Consider the following 14,090-nt stretch of genomic DNA (forward strand, 5'->3'; position numbering starts at 1 on the left):
TAAACTGAACAGTTTTCAGATTATAACTGTGTAATGTTCAGCAGCACTTTAAATAAAATCCTTTCATGCAGGAATCAAAAGCCTTGTCTCTGTGATAGTGTGTCATTGCCAGTGTAAAGCTGCACAGTGGCCCCCATACGTTCATATTGTTTATTATTACTAAACTTATCACTATTGCAGTCACAGTGGGAAAGTAACACAGAATTAATATTTACAATTTATTGAAGATGAAAATGAGGGGGAGGAAGGAGAAGAGCAAGAAGAGGAGGAGGGGGGGAGAGGGGGAAGATGACGTAGAAGAGGTGGAGGAGGAGGAGGAGGAGGAGGGAGAAGAAGAAGAGGAGCAACAACAACCAAACTTTCATTTATGGTGTTTTAGTTTTTATGACTCATAACTCAAACCTTCCCTCGCTGTGCTGCCTCCAGACAGGCGACTGTCTGTAAAAAAAAATAGAGAGATAAATAAAAGACAATGATAAGCAGACGGTGTTTTAGTTTCTCAGCAGCAGCAGCAGCAGCAGCAGAGACAAACACACAGCCAGATATTGTTCTCAGCAGAGTGTTAAAATAAACACTAATTTACATTTCCCAGTTGGACACAACTTCGCGTGAAGGTTGATGTTCAGTCAATGTGTTAAATATTCACCGCACACTAGTTTGAGACAAGTTTTATGAGGCTCCAATAGTCTCCAGCTAATCAATCAAATCCAGGCGTCATTATTTCACACAAGAGCTAAACCTATCAGGCTATTTCAAAACAGATTAAAGTAGATTCAATTCATTAAAGTACATAAAAGTACATTAAAATATAGTAAAATACATAAATATACTGTCAGACCTGTGGCCTCAGCTCTTATCATGACTCAGCAAAGTTATATAAATATCAGTCTGTCTAAAGTAACAGCTTCTTATAAAATTAAAATGTTAGAATCTTTAACTCTGAAAATTACCAAAAAATTATATTTAGCAATTTCTGAATAAAGTTGAAATGTCTAGAAATAAGAATAACTATAGTCAAACTTTGTAGAATATACTATCTACTATCGTCGCTATAGAAAATGCCTTGTGTGGCTGAAATTGCAATTATAGAATCAGTTTTACTAACAAGGAAATTCTTTCTCTTCTGATAACATAAACACAATGTGACTCTGAGGAGATTGTGCCAAACGCTGTTTCTGCTCAAAAGGAGAAACCACACAAGCTCTGAGGCGCTGGCTGTGTTTAGGAAACTCAAATAAGCTTGAATTGGCTAAATATCGATGTTACACCCACGCTCCCAGGATGCAACGCTCCAGCAGCTGCCAGAGCCATCACTAACTGGATGTGATGGACCAGAGGAGCTGACTTCATTCTTTGTAACTTTATTCACGATTATTACATTTTTTTTACTTTTCGGCGATTTCTCAGAAAAGGAATGAATGGATCTTTATAAAAACAAATCAGACATGTTAAAGGAACTTATATTTATGATCGGTGCAAATCCTAATTAAAATCTGGATCTAGTGAATTTAAACATGGTTTCTTTAGGGGACTGTCGGGCATGAGGGGGGGTTTAATTTTTAACAATTAAACCACCTTGTAACTATGTTCTGAAAGGAGCTGTATAAATTACTTGCATCATTATTATTATTATATAGTCTGTCCCCGATACTCTGCTGTTTAATTACATATTAACATTTCTTTACACCATTATTTCCTACGATCTACAACCTCTCGGGCTCAAACTCCACCACCTTCTCCATCTTCCGAGAGCTTACATTATGTTCTAGTTCTCTGTATCTCATAATTACTGCGATCCCTTACGTTCCACTTTATCATACAGTGGAAGGTCAAACGCCTGATAATAAATAACAGGCTGGAGTCCAGAGCTCTACACATACTAGCAGCTGTCATTGGCAGCTTCGAAGGGACCTGGGTACTATTAGAACAGGATGGGTTGATTTGTGCCAGATGCTTTTCTATACACGTGTGTTGAGATTCACATTATTTGGGAAACTGTTGCGTCTCGACAGAAGCATGTTGTGAATAAAACATCGACAGCAATTATCCAGGGAAAGAAAGCAACAGCCTTTCACTTTCAGCTTCTTTATTTTTACCAGCTAATCTGAGGATATACTTCACAACCTTTTCCACACTAGTTTCTGTCCCCGGTCATCCCATTAAACCTTAAAATAAATGAACTCTAGAGGTCACTGCTTGTTTTAGCCTCCCCCCATTTCCCCCACAGGCATTCATAAATTTCCAACTTTTCAACTCTGCTTATTTTATGCCTGTATTTCTTAAACATTTATGCGCAGTGCCCACCTATCGACAGCGGTAAATCCTCCAGCATACTTTTGTATAATGCTGGAAGTGGTTAAGGTAACCCACAGGTGCAACAAAAATCCTCACGGCTGCTCCATAAATCTGTCACACTCTCCTCTCTCCCGCTCTGTCCCCTTGTCCCCCACAGACATCTGCATGGTCTGGCAGTCAATTACGTCCCCTCACCTTCAAAGAGCCGCCCTCCATCACTGCATGGGAGGCAGCAGAGGCCTGTATCTTTATCTGATCTTTATCCTTTCCCAGCAGCAGGAATGGTTGGAGCTGTCAGCTGAAACCTTCACTTAACCTCCCCTTAACCCGCCTGAGACAAACCTCCATCAGTGTGTAGAGAGTGGTGTTGACTGGTTTAATACCACACACAGTCTCATCATGCTGGTTAGGACGACATGGCGTGCGAGGAGCTATTTGACGTATCCAACTGATGTGAAAATTGAGTGAGAATGACAAAAGCTTGAAGAAAACAGATCGATAACATATGAGAGGACAAAAAGATTCCTTCCTTAATAGGAGAGACTTTTTAATGTGGATCAGCAGAAAAGCAGAATCTTTTTTGTCAGTCGTCGGCTCTCCCTCTGGTTTATGCTGCAGTGTCAATGAGTCCAGGGGATGTTAGTCATTTGCTGACCTGAGATCGGGCCAAGGGAGGAAGCACACGGGGAATCAGTCAGGGTTGATAGTCTGTCTCCATCCATCCTCACATTTCTTTATGCAAATTCCTCTTGACCTCTTGTCAAGCTCCTATCCCTCTTCAGGCACCTAACCATATCTGCTCAGATCAATACAGGACTTTAACAGGAGCGCTCGTCCCAAGGCACTGACTGACATCAACACGTGCCTTTATCAGCTTCGCTTTCTTTTAATCCTCCCCCCCTTCTCTTTTGAACATTCTTAACTTTGGTAACATAAGGAATGGGCTCGGCAAGGTCTCTGCAGCATCACAGCCCCACATCCTCTCACTGTACTGGAAAGAGCCAGATAGAGCTTTGATTGCCTCTGGCAGCTCAGGCCAGCGATCCTCAAGAGGAGTGAGATCAATCCGTCTCTTATCTTTCAGATTTATCCGTCTTGCTCTTTTCGCTCCGTCTGCTCATCCCTCTCCCTAAGTACCCTTCTCTTCAGAAGGTCCACTTTATCACTGGCCATAGCCTCTCTTAGGGCACCAAAGAAGCCGTGATAGTGGGCTGTGTTGTGGATCATGAGCAGGACTCCGGCCAGCAGCTCATTGGTCACCAGCAGGTGGTGCAGGTACGCCCTCTGGTGGTTCTTGCAGCAGTAGCAGCCACACCCCTCCACCAGGGGCCTGAAGTCATCCTGGTACCTGGATAGAAGTTCAAAGTGAGTCTAAATCAATTTAACAGGCACATAAAGGAACAAATAAAGATTCTGAAAGCGCCACTGCTCATAAAACCCTTTACAGGCGTAGAAAAAACAGCCACAAACCTTTTGTCATTGAGATTTATCTCAAAGGACGTCATTTGTGTTTGATCGTCAGGATTAAGATCTCCGTTCAGTTGCGTCTTCTCTGCAGCGTCCCTCTCCTCATCGTCCAGCTGCAGCACTGCAACAACATGCAAACGTGTCATTAATCCGTCCACAAACCCTTCACACCATAACCTCACCCTCATAAACTCCCTCTGTGCAGAACTGTTACTCTCCGTCAGCGAAACTCGACCGCCAACACGTACAGTTTATTAAACCCCTTTCAACCGCAGCTGCGACCTACATTCTCTCCACTATGATAATATAATGACTGATGTTCTGACGACTGATGCCTGTCTTACACAGATGGGTGTTCGCTGCTAGTTGACTTCACTTAAACTGATGAGTAGAGAGAAAAGTGACAGAGCTGATGAAGAGCCGTCTTTTATCGAGGGGCAGCTGCAGACACGAGGGACGCCAGGAAGATGAAGAAAGAGACAGAGGATGGACACCGGAGAGGAAGACAGTGGTCGGCAGTGATGTGAATTATTAAACACAGAGATTAAATGGCAACAATAGAGCAAATTGGATTAGTGGAAGCTGGAGTTGGTGAAGCAGGGAGCAGAAAGGAGTATAAACAAAGCATTACAAAAATTGATAACAAAGGGGGTGCTGCGTGGAGCCCGAGGAGGGGGCAGACAATCATCAGAACAAAACAGACGAAATGAGGCTTGACCGAAGTTAAGAGAATGTCAAGGGGCGAAAAGTTACTTTTGCTGAAGAGCAATGGCAACGAATACAGAAACTGAAGCTGAGAAGAAAAGGGTTTTAAGTTTGAAGAGTTAACGCTATGAAACGAATGATAGCATCTTTTACAAAGATTATTAATCCCTATCAATGTTTGGACATGAAGGACTAAAGGAAAACTCACAAAGAAAATATTTTCCTAATTGAACCAATAGGTGATAAAACCAGGTGTTAACCAACCAACTGGTTTGTGATCTGACGTTTGGAAACCTTGAGTTAGTTTTTTGGCGGAAACTAGAAGTAACCATATTTGGAGAAGCTCTGATTGCAGTCAGGAACAAAGCACTGCACCATGTCGCTGACAACCCTTTTACACTATGGCAGAGGTCTTCAACAGGGGGTCCGCGACCCCTAGGGGGTCCGCGGAGGTACTGCAGGGGGGGTCGCGAAATGTTTGTTTGATTAGACAATTTTTTATATTTTTTATAATTTTTGATTTATTTTCAAACCAATTTTTTTCCCACAAATTTAAATGTGTTTAAATACACATTAACACGCATCGGACATATTGTGAGGCTGATAAGTCCCTCTGCCTGACAACCTCCATCCGTCCAAGGTTAGATAAGTTGTGTGCTACCCATCAGGGTCCGACATCTCACTAATGTGGGAGTATGTGTGGCAGCCATAGATGGCTTGAGGATTCACTGTCTCTTCTACATGAATGTTTAAAATTAAAACATGAATCTGTGAATTACTTTAATAGCTCAGTTTTGTATGCAAGAGTTATGTTTCTAAATAGCAGTGGCATGGCCATCCTGTACCGTGCACATGTTTCAATTAAAAACATGAATATATGAACCTGTGTAATATTTGAATAGCTTAGTATTGAAAGCATAATAACAGGGTAGCTATGCTTATATATGGCCCTAGTTTAATATAAAACACAATTGTATACAATATATATAGTAGGGGGTCCCTGCTCCATCTCTCCACCGGTTTGGGGGTCCTTGGCCAGAAAAACGTTGAAGACCCCTGCACTATGGGATACAGACAAGACACAAACTATAATATATTGCATTAAACCATATTGACAACAAGGTAAAATTAAAAAAGAAGTCGTTGGAAAGCGATACAGAAAAGCGACCAGAATCTGTTAGATGAGGCGAGCACACTCCCTCCCTGCAGTTTTTTTATTTATGGTTTTACACGTTTTTCTAGTTCTTACAAATGCTGCAAATTCTGCATTTCTACATCATTATGTTTTTCTTTTTTGTTTAGGGAAAGTACTATCACAAACTCTTTGTCTGTTGACTAAATGTCCAGTTACAGAGTTGTTTGGATAAACACACTAAAGGAGAAAGGAGTACACATCAAAAATGCAGAATGAAAGAGTGCCACAGAGGAATAATTGGGGAAGGAGGGAGGAAAGGAAGGAAGGAAAGGAAGAGATTAGCATGAAGGACGTTAACTGGGAAGTGAAGGTGTCAACCCCCTCCCAACACCCATCCTCCTTTGCACCCCAACCGGTGCCTCATAATTGGCTGAGAGGGGAATTAGAGTTTCTCTGCAGGTTTGACACCATTGCTGCTCTCACCTCCACTGAACTCCATTACGCTACCTGTGCAGAATCGATTAGTGCTGTCTGACACTTGATGCTGCCGGATACCAAACTTCACTCCGTCTGTCAGAGCAGTTTAACACAACTTTTTAATGAAGCACAGAAGTCTGCGGCAGCGAGCCGAGGCGCTGCGGTTCCCACAGCTCTTGTCATAACACTTCTGTAGACGTCCACTTGGGACAGCGATCCCGGTGAAGGGCCTGGACCTAATTGTTGCCTTAAAAAGCAGCTGCAATGTGATACACCATTGATTTCATTTCATCAGCTGAATATCTCCCCAGCCAATTATTCATCTGACCCGGGCTACATAGTAAACACGACCCACTACACACAAACAAACAAAGGCACAGATTTTCACGGGTTGCTGGTTCTAGGCCTGATTTTTTTAACCGCAAAATAAATACCCTCATGGGCCGAGCAACACGACCACCATACAGACACACACGCATGTTTCCTATTAATTATTCAGAAACTCACACTGCAGTCACTTAGCCTTTTTGCACACCCAGCTTTACACACAGTCTTCAAACTGAACCATTTGAGTCTGATTAAAAGGAGAGAAGACGCTGTTCTGAGAGATGAATGCCTCTTTACATTTATATAGTAAGCAGGAAAATTGACTTTATAAGTGTTTTCAACTCAACATCAATCGCTCCTCATATAGAAATTAATCCACCAGAGTAATTACTGAGTATTTAAAAGAGCGCCAATGCTCTGCACCATTAAAATATCAAAGTGGTGCCTCTTCCCAGCTTTGTAGTATTCATTCGCATGTGCTCATGACATTTCAGTATATATACATAAAAAAAAAAACATTCTCTCATCGCTTTGTCCATAACTAATTTCAATCAGAAACAATAAAAAGGAAATTATTATGGTAGGCAGGGTTTCTGCAGGTTTCAACAAGTAGATTTTAAGACCTTTTTAGAACATAATGAATTAAATTCAAGACATATGTCAAGTTATGAAGGGATATCAGTCCCAAAATGAGAGAGACCCCTTACCCAGCCGCCCAAAGGACACAGTGATGCTCATATTCAAGGTCGTAAGAGGAATGCCAGATTTCCACCTTTTTCCTTCATCGCACTCTTAACAAAGTCAGTCTGTGGCTTTGGGCAAGGTTGCAGTAACTGAAAGGTCGCTTGGTTTGACAGGAGCAAACCTGAAAATAAGCACTGAAGTGCGGCCAAATTTCCAAATGTCTCATTTGAGCCCCTTTGCCCCATTTAAAATCTGGAATTAAAAAAGCATGTGAAAAAATACAATGACATTTACATAGGTTAGTGCCTGAGAGGAAAAGGGAAGCTGTTCTTCCAGAATAAATCTCGACATGCATGAATTGTATTTTAATCTATAATGGGGGAGCGAGGTTAATGCAACTCAAACAGGAACATTAGCAGCAGTTAACCAGACAGAGCAACATCGCCTCATGTTTCTAATATGTCTGAGCATGTTTGAGCATCTAAACGATGTGTTTTTATTATTAATCAGGTTTCCTGCTGAGTGACCACATATACATTAACAGAACCATAGCTGTAACTAAAACAAAACTGCTAATTAAAAGTATTATTCACTTTTGTCTGACATATCGATTTACCTCGTAAATAGCTTGAAATTAAAAAAGATAACTAGGACTACTCCTCAGCACAGCTATTCACCACACCTGCAGGGGGTGCTCTACCTGCGCTCTCCGGGTCCGGGGAGATGTCGAAGCTGAAGCAAAGAGCGCAGCCACGCTCCGTCACCTGGAACGGGAAAAAGCTCTCGAACAGGTCCACGCCGGCCTCCACACAGGCCAGCACCTCGTCAGGTCGTCCGACACCCTGCAGCAGTCTGAGTCAAGGACACAAACAACACTAAGCCAAATAAATCATAAACATAAATGTAACACACACACACACACACAAATGTCCACAACATAGTATTGTTACACAAGTCATCGTTTCTCTATTTCTGTTCTTTATAACAGCACTTTAGAATGACCCCACGTCACTTTCCAAATGGAAGCAGCGTTTCTAGAGCGACCAGCGGGGATGGTGCCCCATGGTATTTGAGGAGCTTTTTCACAAAGTGCATCCAGCTCCTTCAAACAAACTGTCGCTCCTCACATCCCTTCTCCCTCAAACTAGTCTGAGCCATGACCAGACGTCCGCCAGCGACAGGACTGCTCATGTGGAGCCGTCTCCAAGGCCGAGGCTCAGAAAAGGGGATTTACTTGGGGGAAGCAGAGACTCCTATGGTGAGTTTGTCCTTGAGACTTTATTTTCTCAGACTGTTTGCAATATCTTCAGAAGAAGCCATCTACAATTGGGCAAACAGCTTTCACAGAATTCAAAATCATCTCAAAGTTTCTGCTTTAGCAATCACAACTAATACATGGGCCTGCAACTAGAAATAACCTCATTGGATTAATCAATCCTTTCTCTGTAGTATTTTTATTTATTTTGTTTATCTAAAATGACAGACAAATGACAGAGTTATTAGAGTCTATCACAAGTTCCCAGAGCCCAAGATGAATTATTTTATTTGTCTGTTTCGTCCAATAGTCCAAAGATGTTAATTTTTAATGTTGAGTAATTGTTTCAGCTCTGATTCAATTTATATAAAATAGAAGAAAGCAGCAACTCCAGTTTTACCAGAAGATTCACAAGCGACAAGTATCTAATTTCTGTTTTCTGCGTTTACATTTTAAATAGTAAATAGACCATTTGTAGAGAGTTTTTCAAACAGACCACTCCAGTCCTTTACAGCACAATAACATTCACACATTCATACAGTGCTTCGATGCACAGCACTTTGTCCACCACACACCACTCATACACTGGTCGGCAGAGTCGTTAGGGGCAATTTGTGGGTTCAGTGTCTTGCCCCAAATTTGAATTATAAGCTATTTTCAGCACACAATCCATAATTGCAGGACAATAAACATGTAAATTGTAGTAAAACGAACGAATGAGGCTGAGCTGACGTCACGACTGCTGACAGACTGAGGACTGGTTGGATTGAGCAGCAGCAGCAGCAGCAGCCGAGCTACTCGGTTTTCACTTGTAATTAGTCAAGCAGGATAATTAATTGATTGAGTAGGACCCACCAACTGGGCCCACTCGCCCTGTGAATCACGTTGTTTTGCACACAAACAGCTGTGATGCATGGGTAAGTGCACTTTAAACTACACTTCTTCACTGCTTGGCTCATTCGCTATAAATGCAGAAATCAAATGAATGAACAGTTTACTGATCCAGGAATCAATATCTATTCTGGATTGAATGAAAAAAAAAATCTCGTTAGAGCTTTACAACTGATCAACTGACAGCGTAATTGACCGTTCGTGAAACTGAACTACACGATTTTTTGACCTATTTTCCAGTTGCTGACGACAAAAGCCCCAGATCAATCAGCAAATGGACATCCTTCAAAAGCGCGACTGGAGGGGCTGGTGGAAACAGACTGAGTACATTTATAGCTTCACACAGGATGGGGTGAAGGTGGTGAGGCTACTTGGAGGACTAAGATTCATTTTTTGCACTGCATTTGTCTTTAATCAGGGAAAACACGCAATAGCCATGAGTGTGAAGGACAGGGTAACACAAGCTTTGTGTGGTGAGGTTAACATGGCTTTTCCCACATACTGCTGTGTTTTCTCAATCCTGGCCTTAAACTACGGTTACACTCTTTTAAATTGTTCATCAATCTGTTGGATTTTTGCCTGTGTTGTTTTTGTTGAATCAATGTGTGTTAAAGAGAGGGAGCTACAAGCTTATAGTGAGCCGTCTAAAACTACTAAGCAAACTTTTGCCAAAGTTTTCTTATTGATGTCAAGATAATGAATAAGAGTTCAAAACAGAGGGTACAGTTTGTTTGTTTACTCCCCCTCTATTCTTCTTTTGTTTGGTTCTACTTGATTGCCCGTCCTCACTGAATACTTTTCAATTACACACCAGGGAAGAGTGTATGATTGGTGGGAAAAGAATCCCTTTAATCAATACACGTATTTTTCATGCAGTCACTAGAAGTGCTGACCTGGGTTTGTCCTCAGGCAGCTCTTTGGTCACAGCAGTGATGAGCTGGGTCCTCAGGGCCGGGTCTATGGAGCCCGCCCGGAGGCTGTCCAGACAGAATCCAGCCACGGGCCTCTTGGCCGTCTCCCTGGCCGAGCGCACCCTCTCTTCCAGGACGTCTCCTCCCTCCACCACGCCGAACACCTCCACTCCTTCCAACTCCTGACAATGACAGACAGGTTGGTTATTAAACATCAGACAGAAAGATCCTGCTAGATAAAAGGAAGAGAAGAAATTAGAAGGACAAAGAAGAAGGAGATTACTGCAGAAAACCAACTGAGATTTTGAAGAGATTACAGCCCCATTTTCTAAACACACACGGTGGATGATGAGGTTTGCGGGACACATTTTGAAACGGAACAGGTAAATGCCGCTTTTATCAATAACTGCGGAGAAAAACACAGATTTTCAGAAAAACATGTCCAACTAGAATAACCACCTTTCTGTTGTTTGCTTTAAGTTGCAGCTTACAAGTACTTTGTAATAATAAATGTATGAATGAGTTATGGCCACAACCTCGTCTTGGGAGGTCACAGTGACCTTGACTTGTGACATTTGAACACAAAACATAGAAACACGTCATCGTTGAGTCCAACTGATCATTTCTGCCAAATTTAAAGTGTGTTTATATCATCGTGTTTCGGAGAAATCGCCTTCACAAAGCCAGGTCACCCTGACATTGGACCACAAAGATTTAATCAGCTCATACAGTTGAACCGAATTTGAAGGACTACCCACATAGCTTTGTGTTCATGAAAAGTGGGACAGACGGACAGATAGACAACCTGAAAATCGAATACATTTTGTGCCATCGCTTCATTGTAAATTCTTGACGAGGAGCAGTGCTCTGTCCAACTCATCCCCAGCACCTCAAGCTATTGGTTGCATCTAGCCCTACATGTGTCTCAGTCAGGACAACTGACAGTTTCTTTTTTTATTGTCATGTCTGATGCAAAACCCTTACACAACCCACTGATAAAGTATTGCTTCCTTCACTGTTTCCAGCTTTAGCACAGCTTCTCAAAGACCAGAATCCATCCTTGTGTAGTGTAACTCCATTAACAAAAAATATTTACAGTAGGGGTGCAAGAAAATATTGATACGCTTTTAGTATTGCAATATTATGTTTTGTCATATTCTCAAATTGTGTTGCGTTTGAAGTCCCGACTGTTAGATATCAGTGTTGCAATCTATCTCCACCAATTTTACTCCTACATAACGTGTAATATGCATATCATGTTGTGTTCTTTATACCGTGAGTTTTCCTAAAATTGAATGGAAAAACGGAATATATAACCTTGCTTACAGTATTGCAATATATTATAGTGTATATGATAGTAAACCCAGTTTAGAAAGTAATTTAAGACGGAAAAAGAGCAACAGGTTGTGTTTAGTGGCTGTTCAGTTTGTGTGTGTGCGTACCTGTGAGTTTTGGTGCAGCAGCAGACACTCGTCCAAGTGAGCGAGAGTTCGATCCACAGACTTTCGAACTCGTTTGAGCGACGTGTTGTTCTGCCACGTCTCACCGTCGGCCATGCTCTGGTACCAGTCTGGCTGCACGACCTTCTGCAGAGCCATGAACTTGGCCACATTCAGCTCTATCCGCCCACCGCTGCCCCACACTGACACCGTCTAGTAACATCAGAGGGAGGACATTTTCACTTGCAAACACACATTTCAAAGTAAAAGCTTTAGTGATGCTTCAGCTATGGTAGGTCGGGAGATTTCAAAGTGCGGCAGTGCCGGCACAGACAGAGATCAGACAGAGAGAAAAAAGTGGAGAAACAAATGAGTTGAATCCCATTATGTTGATTTGTTCTTGAAAGTCAAAGTTTAATCTCACCTTGTTGGTAATATGGCCTGTCGGAAAGGGGGCAGCCGGGTCGTGGAGCGAGCAGTACAACAAAGTATCATGAAGACCTTCAGAGAACAAAACCCAAAATCAATGTGCATCAGTCACAAAGAACAAAACCAGACAAAGAGTTCCTGTCAACCAAAGCAAAGTGACCGAGCAAGATGTTTTATTACTAATGTGACAACTCCGGAGAGAGGGATGAGGCACGGTGGCCTTATCAGCAAACACAGCTGCAGCAGAGGATCAAAAGGGGAGAAAAGAAAAGGTTTTAAATCCTGTTCTTATTTCTAATTATTCAATCACTACTCTTCCCTTCTGGGACTTTGGAGACAGCACTGTTATAATCCCCTGACCGTCTACAACGACTGACGCAACACTGATTACATTTATAATTTAAACTTGCGTTTGCCTGAAGCAGGGTGAGGCTTAGCACCACTACTACTGATGTACAGCAAAGCCAAATGAGGCCACTCCTCTGGGGCATTTATTTAAATGTTACATTTTCCTCAAGTTCACCGAGCTAATCAGCTTTTTAATGTTGAACTAATAGGCTGTATTTAAGGATGGACAACATGTCTCTACTTCCTCCCACTATCCAGAAATGAACTGTAATAGGAATGAGGAGAATGCGACAAATATATTTACAAACATCAAGAGTTGGCAACGGTTTAATGTTTAGAAGCACGAAAATCTGTAATGTTAAGTGTGTAATGTGTGTGGGTGTAAACACAAACTGCTGTTGGGGATTTTATTAATAACACACCTTGATTATATCTGCTAATACAGATTCCAATCTGATACAATGTTTGGCTCTTATAAACAAACATGTCGACAAAAACACTGTTGTCAAGTGGTGAAGAATGAAGGAACCTTTAATCACACTAAAGTTTGTTAATCAATGTTAATGTCAATTTTATATAGCACATTTAAAACAACTTGGTAAACATCTTGGTTGACCAAAGTGCTTCACAGGTGTCATGGTATAACAAAAGGACAGTAAAACGTAATACATCATAGTACAAGTAATACAAATAAAATTAAATTAAATATAAGATATACGATAATCAACACTTTCGACCATTTGAGGTCTTACATTCAGATTACTGCATTTTTGACTTTTCTAGGCTGCAGGGAAACACTGAATTTGGGGTTTAAACCAAAATGTCCCCATATCTGAACCAGTGTTGGGTTACATATGAAAGAAAACTGTTAATACACACATGTAGTTTGATGCATTTAAAGTAAAACTATGCTGCTTAGATATCAATACAAGCCTTCATGATTTGAATGAATGTTGTTGTAATCAGTGCAGTTTAATCGCTCTCCACTCCTATTTTCTGGATGTATTGAACATGTGACTGAGATAAAATACCTGCAAACTTCCTGAATCCATCCTTAAACTCCTCCAACACCTCCTGGTGCTCTGCTCTGCAGGGAGGAGAGATGGAGATGCAGGTTAGATCTCAGAGAGAGCCCAGTGTGTGTGTGTGTGTGTGTGTGTGTGTGTGTGTGTGTGTGTGTGGGTTGAACTCACATGTTGGACAGGGAGACCTGGGTGACAGAGGGCAGGTTGCTCAGGGTCTGCAGTGTGTCCTGGGTGAGGTGGGGGACTGTCCCCAAGTGTGTGTACAGGAGACACCCCGGGACCTCCAGGCTGAGCTGCTTCGTCCTGCCGAGCCCCTTCAGGACCCCGAGCCGACCTCCTCCCTGAACCAGCCGGGACAGCTCCAGCTTCATCCCGCTGCTCGGAGCGGTCCAACCCGGTCACTGAATAACTGAAGCACAACGCCTGGAAGTCCTTAGTTATCGTTCTGTCGTTTGAATGGGGCTGATGGCAGTGAGCTAATGTTAGCTACAAGCACGGGCTGTAGAAGAACACGTGAATTAGCCACGTAGCTAACTAGCCTAACGCGTAACAACTTTGTACAAGCGCTCGCAGTAAAAACGAAAACAATAAGAGCTACACGTGCACGACTATACTTCAGTTAAACTCTTTTAAAAGTCAGGAGTTCATTTCTTTAGCTCAACATTACAACTCAGTGGGACAGGAACTACAAGTCGCGGAATG

The 14,090-nt window shown here is 42.0% G+C and overlaps 1 protein-coding gene across 1 annotated transcript; it reads right to left on the minus strand.

Moving 5' to 3' along the window:
- Positions 1 to 2,817: 2,817 nt before the first annotated feature.
- qtrt2 (queuine tRNA-ribosyltransferase accessory subunit 2) lies at positions 2,818 to 14,090 on the minus strand. Its single transcript, XM_053413004.1, has 8 exons — positions 13,557 to 14,090; positions 13,395 to 13,450; positions 12,011 to 12,087; positions 11,590 to 11,799; positions 10,130 to 10,329; positions 7,791 to 7,942; positions 3,766 to 3,883; positions 2,818 to 3,643 (listed from the first exon to the last, which is right to left on the minus strand). Exons 1-8 carry the CDS (start codon positions 13,757 to 13,759, stop codon positions 3,382 to 3,384), a joined length of 1,278 nt encoding a protein of 425 aa, XP_053268979.1. The 5' UTR covers positions 13,760 to 14,090; the 3' UTR covers positions 2,818 to 3,381.

This window comes from Pleuronectes platessa, chromosome 20, assembly GCF_947347685.1.
Source record: "Pleuronectes platessa chromosome 20, fPlePla1.1, whole genome shotgun sequence".
Lineage (NCBI taxonomy): Eukaryota > Metazoa > Chordata > Actinopteri > Pleuronectiformes > Pleuronectidae > Pleuronectes > Pleuronectes platessa.